The 17,516-nt window shown below is 38.0% G+C and overlaps 3 protein-coding genes across 3 annotated transcripts; 1 reads left to right on the top strand and 2 right to left on the bottom strand.

The window, feature by feature from the left end:
- Positions 1–1,024: 1,024 nt before the first annotated feature.
- On the bottom strand, positions 1,025–4,993 carry LOC122080892 (RHOMBOID-like protein 2). The gene is made up of 5 exons (XM_042647775.1): positions 4,376–4,993; positions 3,046–3,209; positions 2,457–2,620; positions 1,566–1,816; positions 1,025–1,387 (listed from the first exon to the last, which is right to left on the bottom strand). Exons 1-5 carry the CDS (start codon positions 4,678–4,680, stop codon positions 1,273–1,275), a joined length of 999 nt encoding a protein of 332 aa, XP_042503709.1. The 5' UTR covers positions 4,681–4,993; the 3' UTR covers positions 1,025–1,272.
- Positions 4,994–10,804: 5,811 nt separating this feature from the next.
- On the top strand, positions 10,805–12,592 carry LOC122082225 (pentatricopeptide repeat-containing protein At4g18840-like). The gene has a single exon (XM_042649696.1). The coding sequence runs from the start codon at positions 10,805–10,807 to the stop codon at positions 12,590–12,592; it is 1,788 nt and encodes a 595-aa protein (XP_042505630.1).
- A 454-nt stretch (positions 12,593–13,046) lies between these two features.
- LOC122082577 (60S ribosomal protein L24) lies at positions 13,047–15,428 on the bottom strand. Its single transcript, XM_042650236.1, has 5 exons — positions 15,295–15,428; positions 14,162–14,237; positions 13,899–14,000; positions 13,597–13,745; positions 13,047–13,445 (listed from the first exon to the last, which is right to left on the bottom strand). Exons 1-5 carry the CDS (start codon positions 15,303–15,305, stop codon positions 13,292–13,294), a joined length of 492 nt encoding a protein of 163 aa, XP_042506170.1. The 5' UTR covers positions 15,306–15,428; the 3' UTR covers positions 13,047–13,291.
- Between the last annotated feature and the right edge of the window lie 2,088 nt (positions 15,429–17,516).

Below are 17,516 nucleotides of genomic sequence, written 5' to 3'. Positions count from 1 at the left end.
TTTATGTTGCTCAAGGCCTTTAGTTTAAGTGTGCCGGGGTCATTGCACGGAAAATAAATGGGAGAGGAAAAGAAAATTTTCAAACGTATAAGAAAACTTTGGTAATCATTATTCAACATGATTATATCATTGATTCTCGTATCATCAATTCTAAATCATTTCAAATTTAGTAATTAAATTTAAAAAATAAAATAAAATATCTAAAATTAATGCTTTGAAAATAAATTGATAAAGCCTCTGTCTGCTTTATTATAGAATGCATGCTACATACAGTCCTAGAGTCATGACTCATGAACAATTCAATTTTTAAAAACTGACTTTAAAATAAACATCAGGCAACTGTCCTAATGGCTAAGCCCTCTGACTTCTAATTAGACGATTGTGGTTAGGTCTCACCTCATGTGGGTTATATATTCAATCCTCATTGATTGATTGGCTAAAACAATTAATAGTTAAGACAGGCACCATTATGCCAGCACGTAGATTAATGAGAGGCTGTACACTGGTATTTTCAGTGCATAGAGAGAGATAATGCAGTCTTTTCATGCCTGCTTATATCTAGACGTAGACACACACAAATGGATAATTTTCGTTTACCTTTTTGTTTTATGAGGAAACTTTGTACTGTATTTTATTGCACACCTTAGATCCTCCAAACGCCGTGACAACTATTTTGCAACTACTTTATCAAATAATAGAATTTTCTTGCATATGCTGCTAGTGGGTGAACAGTGTCACCATTCCTGGCCAACTGAATTCCCAAACCTCACAAAGGAGTCGGAATTTTAGGGTGAAGAAAATTGAACAAAAACAAAGACCAACTTTTCCTTCACCGTGAGAGAATCTTTTGATCCTGAGTTAAGGTGACTGGATAGGATTTCAAGAACAGTGCTAAGGGCATTTCAGATTTTCATGCAATAGGTGATGAGGGAATAACTTTTCACCGACAGATTTCACCAAAGAAAAACATTTAAAAAAAAAAACCCTGAGTTTGCAACAATCACTATGAAGAACGCTATTGGTGTAAAATGTCAAACAAAACAAATCTTATGTACTCCCCTTTGAATATTTTAATCTTTACACATCATGAGTAGCAGGAAACAACAGCTATGGCAGTACAATAGCCTTCACGTTCAAAGTCCAGGAAGAGAGAAAAATTGGGGTAGAGAGGGAGTCCATATTCTTCAAACCATATGTGCATGTACACAGCAAAAAAACAAGACACCGCGGAAATTACAAATCAGATGACAAGATGAAGAGCCACATGAGACTTCAGGTATTCCCACAAGACCATAATGAAGTAGGGACACAGCTAAGGTAATGACACCAGTGGCATTCCTGATACGCATTAACCCCTCGAAACAGCATTACCAGTGCAACTGCGTAACTGCAAATTTTAACAACAAAATGATTATAGTCTTAATTGTAACTGATGAAGTCAATGACAAAGTCCCAAAGCATCAACATGCTAATGCATTTCAAACCTTAGGTTATGGACTACTAAAAACCCCAGCAAACATATATACAAACAACAAGGAATTACTTATATTTCACTTAGAACTTACCCAAGAATTAGCAAGACCAATGAGACCAACCACAATACATATTGGTATGCCTTGTATTTGGATTTTGCACGAACATTGGCTGGAAGATTGTTGCGCTCCACCCAACCAAACTGAGGTCGGACCAGCAGAATAAAGCCAAGGAGAAAGCCTGTCAGGAATCCCCCGATATGCGCAAAATTGTCAACATGAGGAAGAATTCCAACAGCCAAGTTAATGGCAATGATGACCACAAGCGTAAATATTGCTGAAGCCTGCATAAGTCAACGCTTTAATTGTCAAGGTAGTTCCAAGTTACAACTATCATTATCAACTGCCAAGCAACTAAAATGACGGCAAAAAAAAACCTATTTTGATCACCCAACTTTCCCTAATGTATACGCTAGAAACATTAGCTGTTCTTTCAAGAGCAGAAAACTTGAAAGCTATACACTGTTTAAAAGGGGAAAAGGTTCTCCAGTAAGTGTGCATATTCCTTGGCTGGGCACTCTCTCTATTTTAGCCAGAAGAAAGACATGCCCAATACACACTGTTCAGAAACCTCCCACTTTCATCCATATAACCCACCATGTACTGGATCTTTTCCCTTGCAATGCCAGCTCTTGAAGTTCCAAAGTTTCAATTACAGAAATGCACAAAAATATTTCTTCCACTTGATAAATGGAAGGGGCCCATGGGCAGAAACTTCCCACATAAAGATATGGTGGCATGGCCAACACATGGAGCCCTTGGAAGCAGCCATTTCAGCTGCAAAATGAACAGTTCCTGAATTGTCTATATCTCCCTGAGATAAATTGAACTTAACACCCCCGCCCCCAACACAATTTAATATGGGACCAAGTCTCATATGACATTTTATAACACTTTTTCCAAAACATGCTTGGCAGTTCTCACCTTGTTTGTATAGATAGTCCAGTTTATAAGAAGTTCTGAAAGCATGGCTCCAAGAAGTCCAAACAGCGCACCAGACGCACCAACAGAGATGCTACTTCTAATGAAAAGGCAAGAAAGAACACTCCCTCCAAATCCTGACAAGAGGTAGACAGCCCCAATTCGCACTGAAATCATACCAAAAGTAAGTGCTCAGCTTGGTAAGAAGAATATGAGAACAATGCAAGTGCAGGAAAAAAAAAAGACCCAAACAAAAGAACTACATTCACAGATATAATGGTTGAGATGACGGACTATGTATTCAAAATTGGCCAATATCCCAGGATCAGAGAGTGAAAAAAGGGCTAACCATGTCATTTGATCAACTTTGCTGCAGGCTACATAATGGCAGCAGAAACAACAACGCTAAATATGACAACTACCAGCATGTACAACCCCTCACTGATCTAATTCACTGAGGTTACACAAAGCTAACACTAGAAATAATAAGAAAGAAGATAATCCACAACGATGGACTCAACACGAAGTATGAAATATTTCCAGATCCTGTAAATTCAAAGGAGGAAAACAATAGAACGGAGAAAAAGCTTACCAAAACCAAATTGCTGTTCAAGGCGAATCCCAATGAAGAGCAGACTGAACATATTCACAAGCAGATGAATAACACCTGCATGCAACCAGATACATGAAACTAGTCTCCATCCTTGATGCCCATTAACCACTTTGTTCCAATCAAGAGCTCCCAACTTATCCAATCTGACAAAGTAGGGAAAACCAAAAGATTAGTATTGCCTTCTCATTTAATTTTCTTGGTTACAAGGACAGTCCACTTCATTTTGAAATAAAGAGTATCAATTTCACGGAATTTTTCTTTGGACTACCACTCAGCTTGCCCTAGGGTAAAGTGCCTCCACAACAACATCCACTATCAAGGGCTAAAAAATTAGAAGGCTTATGATAAAGGAAGTCCAGAACCCAGAAGAATTATCATAGTAAACAGCATTAACACAAGTAGCGAAGAAATTAATAAGTAAATCAAATCATTGATAAATAATGGAAGCTCATAAGCTTGTGATCTATACACAGGTTGTGTGTGTGTATTTCTTGCATTAGAATGTACTTCTGTATGTGTACAACTCAACTTGCCATCAATCAAAACAACTTCCCTGGCCCCTCAATCATTTCTTTTCCCTACCTTTAACTTGCAAAAGTTTGGATAATGTTACTCATTCCTACAGGCTCAAGCTATCAAAGCAGGTACAAGAAGAAATCACGAGCTGTGAAACTATATTCCCTGAAGCTTCTAATGCATTCTGACGAAGCTAGTAAGAAACTAAAGGTTCTTAGTCTAAATACCTAAATACCGTATCACTAGACAGAGAAGTAGGTACAATACATTATATTCGATTACCATTTTGCATAAGCAAAACCAGAGACAGACTCCAACATGATAAAAACATGAGTTCCATGTTGAAGTTCTATAAGATGATCATATATGTCTATCCTATACAAAGTACAATATGGTTTCACCAAGCACTGATCTAAGCAAATTATCTGATAATCATTCATTAACAACTTAGATAGGTGGACTTCCCTCAACATCTGTGAAACATTCTTAACAATAACTATAAAATCAAATAATTGAGACCAGTTTCCATGTGTGAATACTGTTAGACAAATTAAAAACAGAACCAGAGTTGGGAAAAACAGAGTTCACGATAAAGAACAGTCAACAACAATAATTAAAACGATCTCAAAAGAGTTAAGAATTGAAAAACGGAACCCATTAAACTACACAGACCAAAATACACAAATTTAATGTCATCAATGAATTTAAATTTTCCTCATACCCATAAAGGTGAAACAAGAAATACTAAAAAAGACTGAACAGAAAGACAAGAACCAAGAAAAAGAAGAATTACGTTGAAGAAGAGGGTCCAAATAGGGGATTCTCCTTGAGAGGCTGAAAGGATAATCTGCCAAGAAATTTTGCCACGCAGCCTCCATAAATCCCAGAATTGTCTTTGGGACAATTGTTGTAAAACATAGAGACTATAAACATAGCAACGTTAGCCACCACAAACAAAGGAATCAAAAAAGAAATCCATTTCTTCTCTGTTGTTTCTTGGTAATAAGGAGACGAGTAATACGAAGAAGGGTAACCGTTCCCCCTGTTCTTAACATCTCTGTTCTCCAGATCTTCACCCGCCATGTACTGTGTCCTCATCTTTTTCTCCTCTCAAACGCTACCGATCGCTGCTGCCCGTCCCCTCCTTCCCACCTTCCCCCTCCTTTCTAGATATATCTCAGGAAATCTCCAGTAAAAAGAATAAAATAATAAAATAAAGAAGCTTCCCTCCTTCCTTCTCTCCCTCCCTGCCTGTGCTGCTGACAGGGAAAACAGGAGAAGTGGCTTGTAAGGGAGAGTCGGTAAAGATGATTAGCAGACAAGACAGAGGGAAGAGAGAGAGGAGAGAGAGAGAGGGTCTCAACCGACGCGGTAAACGTTTGTGGTTGTTATGTTCATTCGTCACCATGAGGAGGACGGAATTAGGACCTAGTTTTCTCTTCGGTTGTTACCATGGGCAGGACGCAGTTAGGCCGGTGAGTGGGGTGGTTAGAATGACCATTATAACCTTCTTAAAAATCTTTCCTTCATTGTAGATAATGACAAGTTGACAACCGCAATGAGCTTAGAAATATCTGTTCAAAGATGGAGCTGAGGAAGGTTCGTTTTTATCCAACCTAATTGAATTAAGGGTGGGGATTAGGTTTGGTAAATTTGGAGTTTTATCCTTTTATATATTGAGGTCAAAGTGGGGTTTATCTTCATGGTTCCAGCATCAAAAGGACAAGAAGGTACTTTTTGGGACCATGGTTTCAAATATCGGAGTCAACCAGTCGATTCATACTTAGTCGATGTTTATGTCCAGTCAATCTTATATTAGTGGAATGGTTCTTAATTAAGATGATTCATACTTCTTCGATGTCAATACTTGGTCGATCTTGTATCAATGGAATGATTCTTAATTAAGGTAGTTGATTCGTGATGAGGCAAGATGTGTCCCACGCTTCAACATGGCTGAAGCGTGTATGCAAACCTAAACAAGACTGACCCACCACCTCGGCCTCTCCTTGTGTCGAGCATCCACCTCAGCCTCTCCTCACGCCAAACAGCCACCTCGGCCTCTCTTCATGTTGAGCAGCCACCTTGGCCTCTTCTCATGCCAACTAATCACCTTGGCTCGGCTGAACATCAGGTCGTGCTGCCACCTCGGCATCTTATTAGGTCGTGCTGCCACCTTGGCCCTCCATCAGGCGTGTTGCCACATCGGCATCTCATTAGGCCGTGCTACCACCTCGGCACTCTATCACGCCGTGCTGCCACCTCGGCATCTCATCAGGCCATGCTACCATCTCGGCCCTCCATCAGGCCGTGCTGCCACATCGGTCCTGCATAAGGCCGTACTTCCACCTCGGCTCTCCATTAGGTTGTACTACCACCTCGGCCCTTCATCAGGCTATGCTACCACATTGGCATCTCATTAGGCCGTGCTACCACCTCGGCCCTCCATCAGGCTGTGTTGCTACCTCGGCATCTCTTCAGGCTATGCTACCACCTCGGTCCTCCATCAGGCCATGCTACCACCTTGGCCCTCCATCAGGTTGTGCCGTCACCGCGGCCCGACGTAAACAACATGGCATCCAGAAACGTGCACACATCCACTCCTACATTCAAGGGATGTGATCCTTGATCAGGGGCGTATGAATCTATCCACTACACGTCATCAGAGGCTTCCACCCTTATCACGACTTGCACCTCCAAGATCAATGGAGAATATTCCCAGAATTTACCTTGAAACCCGAAATATTCCCAGAATCCACTCCCCTCAAGGACTCTACGCCTAAACATGTCTCTCCACAAATGCCCTTCCTTCTCTCTCCATCAGCAACCGATAAATACCAAAGTAAGCTTCCATCATGGAGGAGGATCGATCAATCACTTCTTTTATTGGAAAAGCTCTCTTGAGCATCTGCTGTGGAAAGATCTGACTTAAGTATTGGAGAGTCCCCTATCTGGTTAACCTGGTTCTCCCCTGTCATATCTTCTGTGCAAGTCGACTAAAACACTAGGAACTACAGGGAAGATCATCCGGTCAATTTTTACCGCATCAATTCCTATACTTGATTTTTCTTGTATTTGTAGATTAAAGGTAAATTTTTCAATATGGATATTAATGGAACAATCATAAAGTAGATAAAGTGAAGGAAGATAGGGTTCACAAAAAATTCAAAACAGAGAGACAGTGAAACGATTTGGGTCTTACTATCATCGAGAAAGAATTTATTCTAATAATACAAATCTTCTTCACATGTTGTTGTGAACATTTTACCACACAAAAGGGGATTTTGGTAAACTAAAAGTGATGTTTGGGTTGTCTTCCACTAACTACTCCATAAGTTTGAAAGAAGCTTAGCTTGCGGAAGCGGAAGTCCGAAAAATGGATAGTTGAGTACGTTACAATTGGTGAGTGGATCCGGTAAAACTGCGTACGTGTGTTAGTGTGTTTAGTGGGCTTCGGCCCTCAAGAAAATAGAACCCATGGCGGCTTCAACTGCCTATTTTGGGCCCACACCATGCTGGAGTTGGTTGAACCAAAAGCATTTTGTAGGTCCAACTATAACTGCCTAGATTTATGGCAAACCATTCAACCCTCCCTAGTTGTTGGTGTGTCCGATGAGTGGTTGCGTTACGTATCGGCAATTAAACAAGGTTTGAAACTTTAAAAACATGGAATCAAGATTCGGATCGGCATCGGAATTGGTGTTTTAGTACTTTTTAGGGTTTCCCATACAACAATTGGATGTGCCGGATCAGCCAAAATCAATTTCGGCTTTAATCGATTTGGATCTGAATCAACAATGATTTTGTTGATTCGATTACAATTCTTAAAACTCTACATTCAAACTAAGGGTGTTAATTGGTTCGGTTTCGGTGGATACGTTGCAGTTCGATTTGACACACATTTATTTGGCTAAAACCAAAATCGCACCATGTACTAAACGGTTGCACTTTCTGAAACTGCAACCGTTTAGTAAACGGTTTCAGTTTCACAGTTTTTAAACGGTATTGATCTCGATTTATTTCATACGGTTTCTAAACGGTTAGTAATCGGTTCCCTAGTTTATTCGCATGTTTACTAAAATTTGTTTTTGTTGATAAAAGCTTCAATCGTGTATCAAATTAAATGAGACATTGAACAAGCAAGGATTTAACTACATAACTACATAATAAGAATAAATTATTGAATAGACTGTTGGACAACCTTTATGGTCCATAATTCTTCCCTAAATTAAACCATTATGTTTTGTTAAAACAATCAAATATTTAATTGTTATACGGGTTAATCATATTGGTTTTGACGGTTTAAACAATTTAGTTTTCACGGTGTCAATTCGGTTTAAAACCAATGGGTTAAACGGTTAAAATCGACTCAGCCCATTTAACCAATCGATCTTATACTTGAAACTAGAACCGAACCATTTACTAAACCTTTTTACGATTTTGATGTAAACGGTTCGATTCAATTTCGATAAACGATTTCAATTTTAAATTCACATCTTTAATTCAAAATCTTAGTAGAAAGCTTCTTCGACTTAATCCAACTACACCTATCAAAATTAGATTCTAAGAGTCAACTTTTTTTGATTTATGACACTAATGTAGCTCAAATATGAAGAATTTCTCTTGCAAATCAAGGGGTGAAGAAAGAGGGATATTTATATATCATTAAATTGCTGAGAAAGAGGATAATTTCGACTACGTCAATGATGAGCTTAAAATCTTATCATAAATCCCTTCATCAATAGAAAAGAAATACGGGTGAGGAAACTTTCCACTTCTTCCTATCAATTTCGCATCTGAAGGATTACTTAATATTCTATTAAAAGAAAAATACTTTAAGACATTTCTTGAGCTTAGTCAAATCAAACCCACAAAATGATATCAACGGGAGGAGAATCTAATCATTTAAAGTCAAAACATATAAGATTTCAATGCCTTCTGCTGTTGCTTCTATAGGTTTCAATTAAGACTAATCTTTGCACAATTTAGCAGAGAACTTAAACCTAGTCAAGACCAGGACAACTAGGAAAAAACTGATAGTCACCTAATAGGTTATAATGCTGGTAACCTAGCTTCAACTATAAAATATCTTTAATGATTTTGATATTATTATTCGGAAGGAAAAACAAAAATTAATTTCATCTAATAAAAGAGGAAAAGGAACCTTATCGTAACCAAGTGTTTTTTTTTTTTTAATGGAATTATCGTAATCAAGGTTGACCTAAAAAATTCGTAACCTTATTTTTGTGGTCCTTTCATGTATAACACTTTTTTTTTTCTACAATAAGATCAAATCATATCGTTTCAAATGTTTCCTTGAAAATGTGCAAATTTTTATAATGATGTAGTGAGAAGTTATTTTTAGATTATTTTAAATACATTTTTTATTTCTACATTAAATAACTTTTGAATGAACAATTCAAGAAGATTTCAATTTCACACTTAACCATTTTGGCGACAATAAGGTGCAACTTTTAGATATACATGTTGTAATTATCCAATATTAAATTCAAAATTTTGATTCTTTTCTAATTTTTAAAATGTTTTAAGGATTCAATTTGTTTCCTTTCTTGTTTGTTTCTTTGAATGGTACACATGTGTCCACCATGTGATCATTTTCAATGGTTATGACTTTAGCGCATGTTTGTTGTCCCCAAGCTTTGATTGTGTTTCCCCTTTAGGTTAACCTATTTTTGAAATGGGTTCATAGACATGGGTTGGCAATGAGAGAATGTGTTTATTTTGGAACCATTGGATTGTTTAACATGTTACTAATCCAATGATTAGAAGTTAATCATGTGCTCTATGTGTGACAAGCTTTTGAATTATTTTTATTTATTCAGTTGGTATTTTGGTGGAAGCGAAGGATGGCCCTAAAAGCCTAGAAAAAAAAAAAAAAGGGACTGAGTTTTCCTTAAGCTATGGTGAAGGGGAATCTATTGACCGTGGCTTTCAGATGGATGAGAGAGGGCAACATGCAACAAGAAGGGGTATCATCGTTCAATGGGGGGTGAATGCTTATGACCTTAGAATGAGTGTAAGGTACAAGAAAACTTTTTCTAAAAAAAAATAAGAAAAATGAGTCATATATTTCATTTCACATTGTTTAGACCATCACAACCCCTAATTAACAAAAAGGAAAAAGATTGCCACAACGTCAATGAATATGCTCTTAAAATATGGGCTTCATATTAATGATATCTTGTACAAGGCAACCATTGGTGTAGCATATAGATTTCTACCCACAATGTCAAAGGGGAACCCTCTCCCTTAACAACATTACACCTCTGGATTCATGTAAGTGATATAAATGTGAGTACTTTTGTTTGCAAGTGAACTCATGACGCAAAGTGACACGTTTCACATTGTGTTTGGCTTGAGGATCATATCCTCTAGCCTTCATTTTGTTGCTTGTATAGTAAAGGGAAAAGAAGTGGAATCAAATCGATACCAAATAGGAAATTTTTATAAGGGATTGAGTTCCTTGTCTGACATACATTAGCACCTCAATTTCTTTATCTCCCTCCTCCCACAATAAGAGGAAAATAGGTCATTTCATAGGAGGGAGAAGAGATATAAACTCATGAAAGAACTAGCATACACTACGCACTCACATTATATAATTAGGGAAAAAAGAAGCCTAAAAAGTAGTGTGACCCTTGTTGCCTAGATACATAGGGAAGGGGAAATGACCACCTTTCCCTATTGATGCTTTTGTATGTGTTCCCATTAGCCGACCATGCTGGCACAGGGCCACGTTCTTTATTAGGTAACCCTCTCCATTATAAGTATTACTTCACTGGACAGTGTAACTAATTTTAAAAGATACCAATTTTGATTAATAAATCTCATTTTACTTTGCAATCAAACTCATTTGATTTAAAAAGTAAAATAAATTTTGGGAAAAAGGTGGGCACGAACCCTAGTGTACACACACCCCTCGGCCCTCACAACTCACAAGCTTTTTCTCATATTTTTTTATTTAACGACGTGGACCCTCATATATAAACATGTATAATAAAAGGGGAGTGTTTTCAGTGTGAATGTCCGCTGTTTATTTTATGGGAAGGATACAAAGGAATTTGTGGCCCAACCCATTGGAAGGGTAAGCCTGGGCCAAGCCTACTGTCAAAACTTAAGTCTCAAAGCCCACCCTAATCCTAAGCGGTTCATCATCATCTCCATGCTTCATCTCATCTTCACCTGTTCGATTCCTTCGATAGCCATGTCAGCAACGTTCTCATCTCATCTCTACCCTTTCAAGCCCGCCAAAAGAGACAGTCGAGTTGACTCGGTTTCTGTCCGACTCCAGCCATGGCTGGCTTTCTTGGAGCTCTGCAGAAACACTGACGAGTTCGCTCAAATTCACTCCAAGTTCATCAAGCTTGGTCTCATCCACCATCCATTAGCCTTCACCCGTCTCATGGCTTTCTGCTCCATCTCTCCCTACGCAGATATGGGTTACGCCAGGTCCATATTCAACCGAGATGCGAAACCAAATTCTTTCGCTTACAATGTAATGATCAGAGGATATGCTCAGAGTAACCAACCAGAGGAAGCGCTCTCTTTGTTCTACGAGATGGTCTGTGATGGCAATTCGACCCCTAACGCCCTAACTTTTCCCTTTGTTTTGAAGGCGTGTTCCAAGTTAAACGCCATTGAAGAAGGACGAGAGGTTCATGGGCAACTCTTTAAATATGGATTGGGTGGAGACCTGTTCGTGCAGAATGGCCTGATCACGCTTTACTCCTGTTGTGGTTCAGTCGACCTTTCCGTTCAAGTGTTTGAGAAGATACCTCGACCCGACATTGTTTCATGGAATTCGATAATTACAGGCATGGTTGATTCGGGTTTCATAGAAGAAGCACATTCGATGTTCGATAGAATGCCTAACAGAAATGCGGTTTCTTGGAATTGTTTGATCGATGGGTATGTGAAGTCAGTGTGCTTAGAAAAGGCGCGGTGGTTGTTTGATCAAATGGAAGGGAAGAATTCAATCACTTGGAACATTATGATCGGTGGATACGTCACTGGAGGCCTTATGAAAGATGCTCGTAAGCTGTTTGTTCAAATGCCTCTTCGGTTGAAGGATTTGGTTACTTTGAAACTGATGATTGATGGTTATGCAAGGGAAGGTTCATTCGCAGAGGTGTTGGAAATCTTTCAAGAGATGCAGACGTTGAAAATCAAACCAGACAAATTTACAATAGTTAATGCACTCTCAGCATGTTCTCATCTAGCAGCATTGGAGCAAGGTGAATGGATCCATGGCTTTGTAGACAAGAACAACTTCAAATTGGAGGCTGTCCTGGGTACTGCACTTGTCAATCTGTATGCCAAGTGCGGAAAGATAGAGACCGCTCTTTCTGTGTTTTACAGGATAGAGGATAAGGATGTTGAAGCCTGGAACTCAATAATTTACAGTCTTGGAGTACATGGGTTTGGTAAAGAAGCTTTGGAATTCTTCTCAAGTATGTTGGACTCACAGATGCCACCTGATGAAGCAACATTCCTCAGTGTTTTGAGTTCCTGTAGGCATTCAGGATTTGTTGAAGAAGGGAGAAGATTCTTTAACCTAATGAGCCAAGTATACAATGTGAAACCCAGGCTAGATCATTACGGATGCATGGTTGATCTTCTTGGCCGTGCAGGTCTCTTGGATGAAGCAAAAGAGCTAATAGAGAAAATGGAGATAAAATCAAGTGTTCCCATGTGGGGAGCTCTTCTTGGAGCTTGTAGTCGGCTTGGTAATGTAGAGATGGGTGAATATGCTGCAAAACATCTCATGGAGATGGATCCCAATGACCCCAGCAGTTATGTTGTTCTATCTAACATGTATGCAGCTGCAGGAATGAATGAGGATGCCATTGAAGTAAGGAAGAGGATGAGAAATCTTGGGATAGAGAAGGTCCCTGGCTGCAGTTTGATTGAGGTTAACGGCATAGTTCATGAATTTCTTGTAAGTTCAGACTCTCTTGAAGAAACCAGTTTAGTGTATGCAACTGGATTATAGAAATGACCAACTCCCTTAAAAATAGTCTTCAGGAAGCATCATTTCCCTCCAGTACTCAAGATGCATGATTAATGCTCGTCTCTAATTTATATCGACAAATCAAAAATGATTTTCGGCTCAAGTCTTTCAGCAATTTAAGTATTGAGGAGAACCACATGGGATAAAGTTTTAGACATGGTCGGGAACTAAAATAAATTAGAGCCCTATATCAACTAGAAAGTTTAAACAAGGCAATTGATTGAAGAGCAATGACTGAGCATTTCAAAATATTTCAGAACCTATATATGAGGTGATCGATCTGATGGAGTTATGAACACGTAACTTCAACCATGTAAATGGCTGAACAATCTGTTAATTGTGTTCCATGCCTAAGTTCTGACCCCAAAGAAAAAGTTCCATGATCAAGCATTTATGCCTACTCAGAAAATATCACTATTTATTCTGGCTTCAGTCATCCATTAAATTGAGAAGTTTCACAATTAAAATGCCAAGATGTTCAACAAAGTTCAGCAAACAAACAGTAGGCTAAAACCATCAAAGAATTCAAAGCTACTCCACTTCCAAAATTACAAGGGTAAATATCTGTAGCACATTTTTGGCCATTGATGCCTAAATCCATACAAAACTTTAAAATGCAAAAAAAAATTGAAAAACAACCTATCGAGTGCCTGCTCAAGAGGAAAAGTGGACACCGGCAAATCAGCGCTTTCCACCACCACCAAGTTTGGAGCCCTTAGGTGCTGCACCTTTGAGAATGTTTCCCTTGGTCTGTGATTTTTGTGATTTTGCAGTTACCTCTGCTTTTTTCGCCTTCTTCTCGTCCTTGGTTTTCTTGATCCTCTCCTTAATTTCACTGCAGAATGCACAAGTATTTAGTGAAGCAAATAAGAAATAGCCCTCAATATTTCAATGGATCAACTTTCGTTTATGAAGTTTTGGTTCACTTGAGAATCAATGAGATCACAAGAAAACCAACTTGGAAAGCACCAAGGAGGAAAGCATACCGAAGAGCAGCCTCCCTGGCAGCATCTCGGACTTCTGCCTTCTCAGTTCTTTTCTTTTGGATAACCTCCAAGGTGGCACCAACAATCGACCTTGAATAAGGCTTCTTCGTGGCACGACGCCTTTTCTTCACTTGCTCAGCGGCAATGTCCTACCAGCGACAAATACCAAGCAGATTTTAATTAGAATCATGGACCAACCATAGCACACAAAAATAAATGCATATAAAAAGGAGACTTTTAAAACATTTGCAGCAATGAAAAATTAAATAAATAAAGAAAATGATGACGATAATAATAGTCACCTTCTTATGCTGCTTCCTATACATGGCAGTCCATGTTAGCTTTGAAGGCTTCAGTCTATTGTGGAAATACCTCTTGCACTTGGAATTTGCAAAGAGGAAAACCTAAAGGCAACCAGAGTGATACATTGAATCAGAAGTTTAAAGAAAAGCCGAGAACTGACAACTAACATCCCTCACATTATATATGAATAGAAAAATAAAATGTGCCAATTACTAAGAGTGAATCCAGAGAAGCTGATTATTTCTCACATGTGCTAACTCACCTGCGAATCAGACCGAACAAATCTGATACCCTTGCCAGGGTATATCTTGGCTCCACTGAAACGGCAGAGCTCAGTCCTGAAATGCAATCAGAGAATGTGCAAGTTAGACACCAAATGTGGGATTCATTCATCTCATATTGAAACTAAAATTTGGCTACAGAGAATGTGCAGTTAGACAACAAATGTAGGATTCATTTGTCTCATGAAATAAAATTCAGAAGTAAATAAAAAACATTTGGTACTGCCACTACTATATTTTGGTTGTACAATGTATGACTTTGTGTTATCCATTCTTGAAACCTAAATATCTCAGGCCTTTTTTCTTGTTTACTTCCTTTAAATAACACTGGAAGTTCTCAAATAACTGATCTTTTTCAGGTAGCACTTCATGTTTATTCATTGAACATAGCATTCTCTATAGTGGATAATCAAAATGATTCCATCGTCCATATAGGTAGGATCATTGGACCCGTATATTCAACTAAACAAGGCCAACAGATTAATCTTCATTTGGAAGTTCCAGATCTACAAAATAAGATAAATGCAGGGCAAAATAGATGTTCTGAATAACAATATCGTAATAAACCACAATGTCATGAATACTAATGTTTAGGCAATCTCAATCAAACATGGAAAGGATGAAAAATGAAAAAATATGTATATTTTCAAAATGGTAAATCATAAACTTTCTTAAGAACAAAGGAAACGCAAAAATGAGGCATTCGAAGCATATGCAACACAGAACACTCCCTGTGAATACAGAACAAAAGCCACAGTCTATTCTGGTTTATTAAAATAATCCAGTCCAGATTGGAAAATAAATCTAAATTGATCAGTTATGATTTTCATATTTTAGAAAACCATCCGACCGAATGAAGATTCTGAATGCATATCGAAAGAGTTTTATCCTCAGTCAGACTTTAATCAAAGCAAGAAAATACAAAACGAAACAAATAACAATCACAGAATGCAGCCGTTAAACAAACTAGAGTTTTCAGAGAAATCGTAAGAACTAAAAAAAACAAAATCCCAGGCAGATCTCCATTCACCACGGCTAGAAAACAAATCCTTGAAAAACAATCACAGACACTGCTCAAAGTAAAGAAAGGAAAGAGTAAGAGAGGAAGACATACTTGAGAACCATGGCTGCCGCTTTCCTCCTCTTCCGCTCCTAACAACTCTGCTCCAGAAACCCTACGAGCTTCAGAAACCCTAAATAAGTAGAAGGGAAGAGCGCCGCTGAATATAATACACTTATAAATAGAGAAGTAAGTTAAGAGTGAATCCCGGACAAACTGTACAACTACAGATTCTATCTAGAGACGCTTGATTGGAATCTTTCTAGGGTACAAAAAGAAGAAATTTGCATTATTACCCATTTTGGGTTTCTTTTTATAAAACAATCCACCAAAAATAGTGATTCTTTCATCTTTTATATACAATCATGTATTTTTATTATCTGTGAAACTTTTAGTGGGTAGTTTTATAAATCCAAATTTGATTTTGAGTATATGTTAACTAATTTTTAAATTGGTAGTTTTGTAAACCCAAATTTGATTTTATGTATTTTTGTTAATTGAAATTTTAAGTGGATAATTTTGTAAAAAAAAATTCCAAAGTGAATTATCACTTAATTTTTCGTATAAAAAAATAGATTCGAACTATTTGAACCAACATAAACTGATGGGACCATTTGGACTGAAACAAAAAACCAGGATAAAAATTGATAAATTCAATATAATCCTATTTTTACACTTTTTTATTTATATGTGAAACCCAATACCAAACCAATATACACATAAGTAGGGTGTTAATCGGTCGGGCCGGGCCAATTTTGATCGGGTCTAATCGAGCTCGACCAACTTCTAGGGCTACACTGTGAACGTCCGTTTAGTTAAACGGGCTTAGTTAGCGTAGGCATGGTACGATTGATAATCGAGCTAGTCGGTCTTGAACTTTAATCGGACTGCCATAAACGGGTCTTAACTGGGCCTTAACCAGATTATAGACCTATTTAATTTTAAACGGGCTTTAAACCGGTCTTCTTTAAAATTGGTCTTTTAAATGTACTTGAAAAGAATACCAATAAAATGAGACAAGTAATAGCAAATTAAGATCCCATGGTTAAAATGGATTAAACCAAATATGGTAAAACAACTAAGTTACTAAGGTACTCGATCTTTAACCCAATGGAACTCAGATCAATTAAATTATGCCTACACAACCAAAATTGATCAAGTTTAAATAAATTAAACTATGCTTGAAAAATATGAATGTTTAGATAACAAGCACCACCATCTCAACTGTACATATCACATAGCCTTAACACTAAATACAAATAGTATTAAAAAAAAATTGAAAAAAATACAAGTAGTATTAAAGGGGTCTGGCTTAAATGAATCGATTCAAGGCGGGCTTGTACATGTGTTGGGCCGGTCGGATGCCTGTCAAGCTAGGTGGTTGCATTATGTACTTCCTGTTTATAAACATGTCGGGTTCAAGCTCGACAAGTTTATTAATCCGGTCATAAATGTGTCGAGCTCCATCGAACCTACCGGTGCGGGCCTATAATTGACACCCCTACAGATAAGTGACTATTAAAAGAAACTGATTAACTCACCAAAATCGATCAGGGTGATAGCTATCGGTTCAATATGAAAACCAAACACCTTATTGGTCCAATTAGAAATATGACTCAAATTGGACCGAACTGACCGTTTAACCTGTTTGAAGGTGTTTTCACATCCAATTAAATAGGAGTTAATAGGTATATTTTTGTGGAAAATTTTTTCTATTACCAATTTGCCTAAGGGTTCCGTTGGGGTTCCACGCAAAATCAATCATCCCACATTAAATGTAAGTATCTAATTCGAAGGTTTATTAGAACTTTAGCACCCTCTTTTTCATAGATAGATTCTTAAGATGAATTGTGCTCGAGTCCCAATAAGTGATATCAGAATTGAAGAATGGCAACTCTGGTGTGCCTGCGAACTTATGTAATCTTCAAGTCTTGCAAAGGTCGGGGGATAAAATTGTTGTAAAATTCCAATCGTAGCCTTGGAGCTATTTTGTATAATTAGGTATTTTTCTGGTTAGAACTGGCAAATTGATATGCAACAACCCGTAAACTAGCAGGGGGTTCCAAGTTGGGCCAAGCAAACAGTGGTTCAATTAGGCCCAGCCCATTGTTTACATCGGCTCGGTGGGCTGGGATTTTCAACATTTTATCTGAATTAGTTATAAAAAGTGCCAACCCCGGGAACAAGGCAAGAGAGGTTCGGATTTGAGAGAGTTTGGGTACAGCTCCGTTCAGCCCAAAGCTTCAGATGTATGGAGGTAATTTTAAAGTTATCTA

This window comes from Macadamia integrifolia, chromosome 6 (genome assembly GCF_013358625.1).
Source record: "Macadamia integrifolia cultivar HAES 741 chromosome 6, SCU_Mint_v3, whole genome shotgun sequence".
NCBI classification, from domain to species: Eukaryota; Viridiplantae; Streptophyta; class Magnoliopsida; order Proteales; family Proteaceae; genus Macadamia; species Macadamia integrifolia.
This window is presented reverse-complemented; position numbering and strand designations above follow the sequence as displayed.

Bases quoted from the DNA above. Each gene is read 5' to 3' on its own strand.
- LOC122080892 (XM_042647775.1), bottom strand. From the start codon at position 4,680: ATGAGGACACAGTACATGGCGGGTGAAGATCTGGAGAACAGAGATGTT. The intron at 2,621-3,045 runs GTAAGCTTTTTC...GTATGATTTCAG, and splicing joins TGAACAGCAATTTGGTTTTG to TGCGAATTGGGGCTGTCTAC. The intron at 1,817-2,456 runs GTGAGAACTGCC...TGACTTATGCAG, and splicing joins GGACTATCTATACAAACAAG to GCTTCAGCAATATTTACGCT.
- LOC122082225 (XM_042649696.1), top strand. From the start codon at position 10,805: ATGTCAGCAACGTTCTCATCTCATCTCTACCCTTTCAAGCCCGCCAAA.
- LOC122082577 (XM_042650236.1), bottom strand. The intron at 14,001-14,161 runs GTGAGTTAGCAC...GGTTGCCTTTAG, and splicing joins TTGTTCGGTCTGATTCGCAG to GTTTTCCTCTTTGCAAATTC. The intron at 13,446-13,596 runs GTATGCTTTCCT...TGCATTCTGCAG, and splicing joins GCCAGGGAGGCTGCTCTTCG to TGAAATTAAGGAGAGGATCA.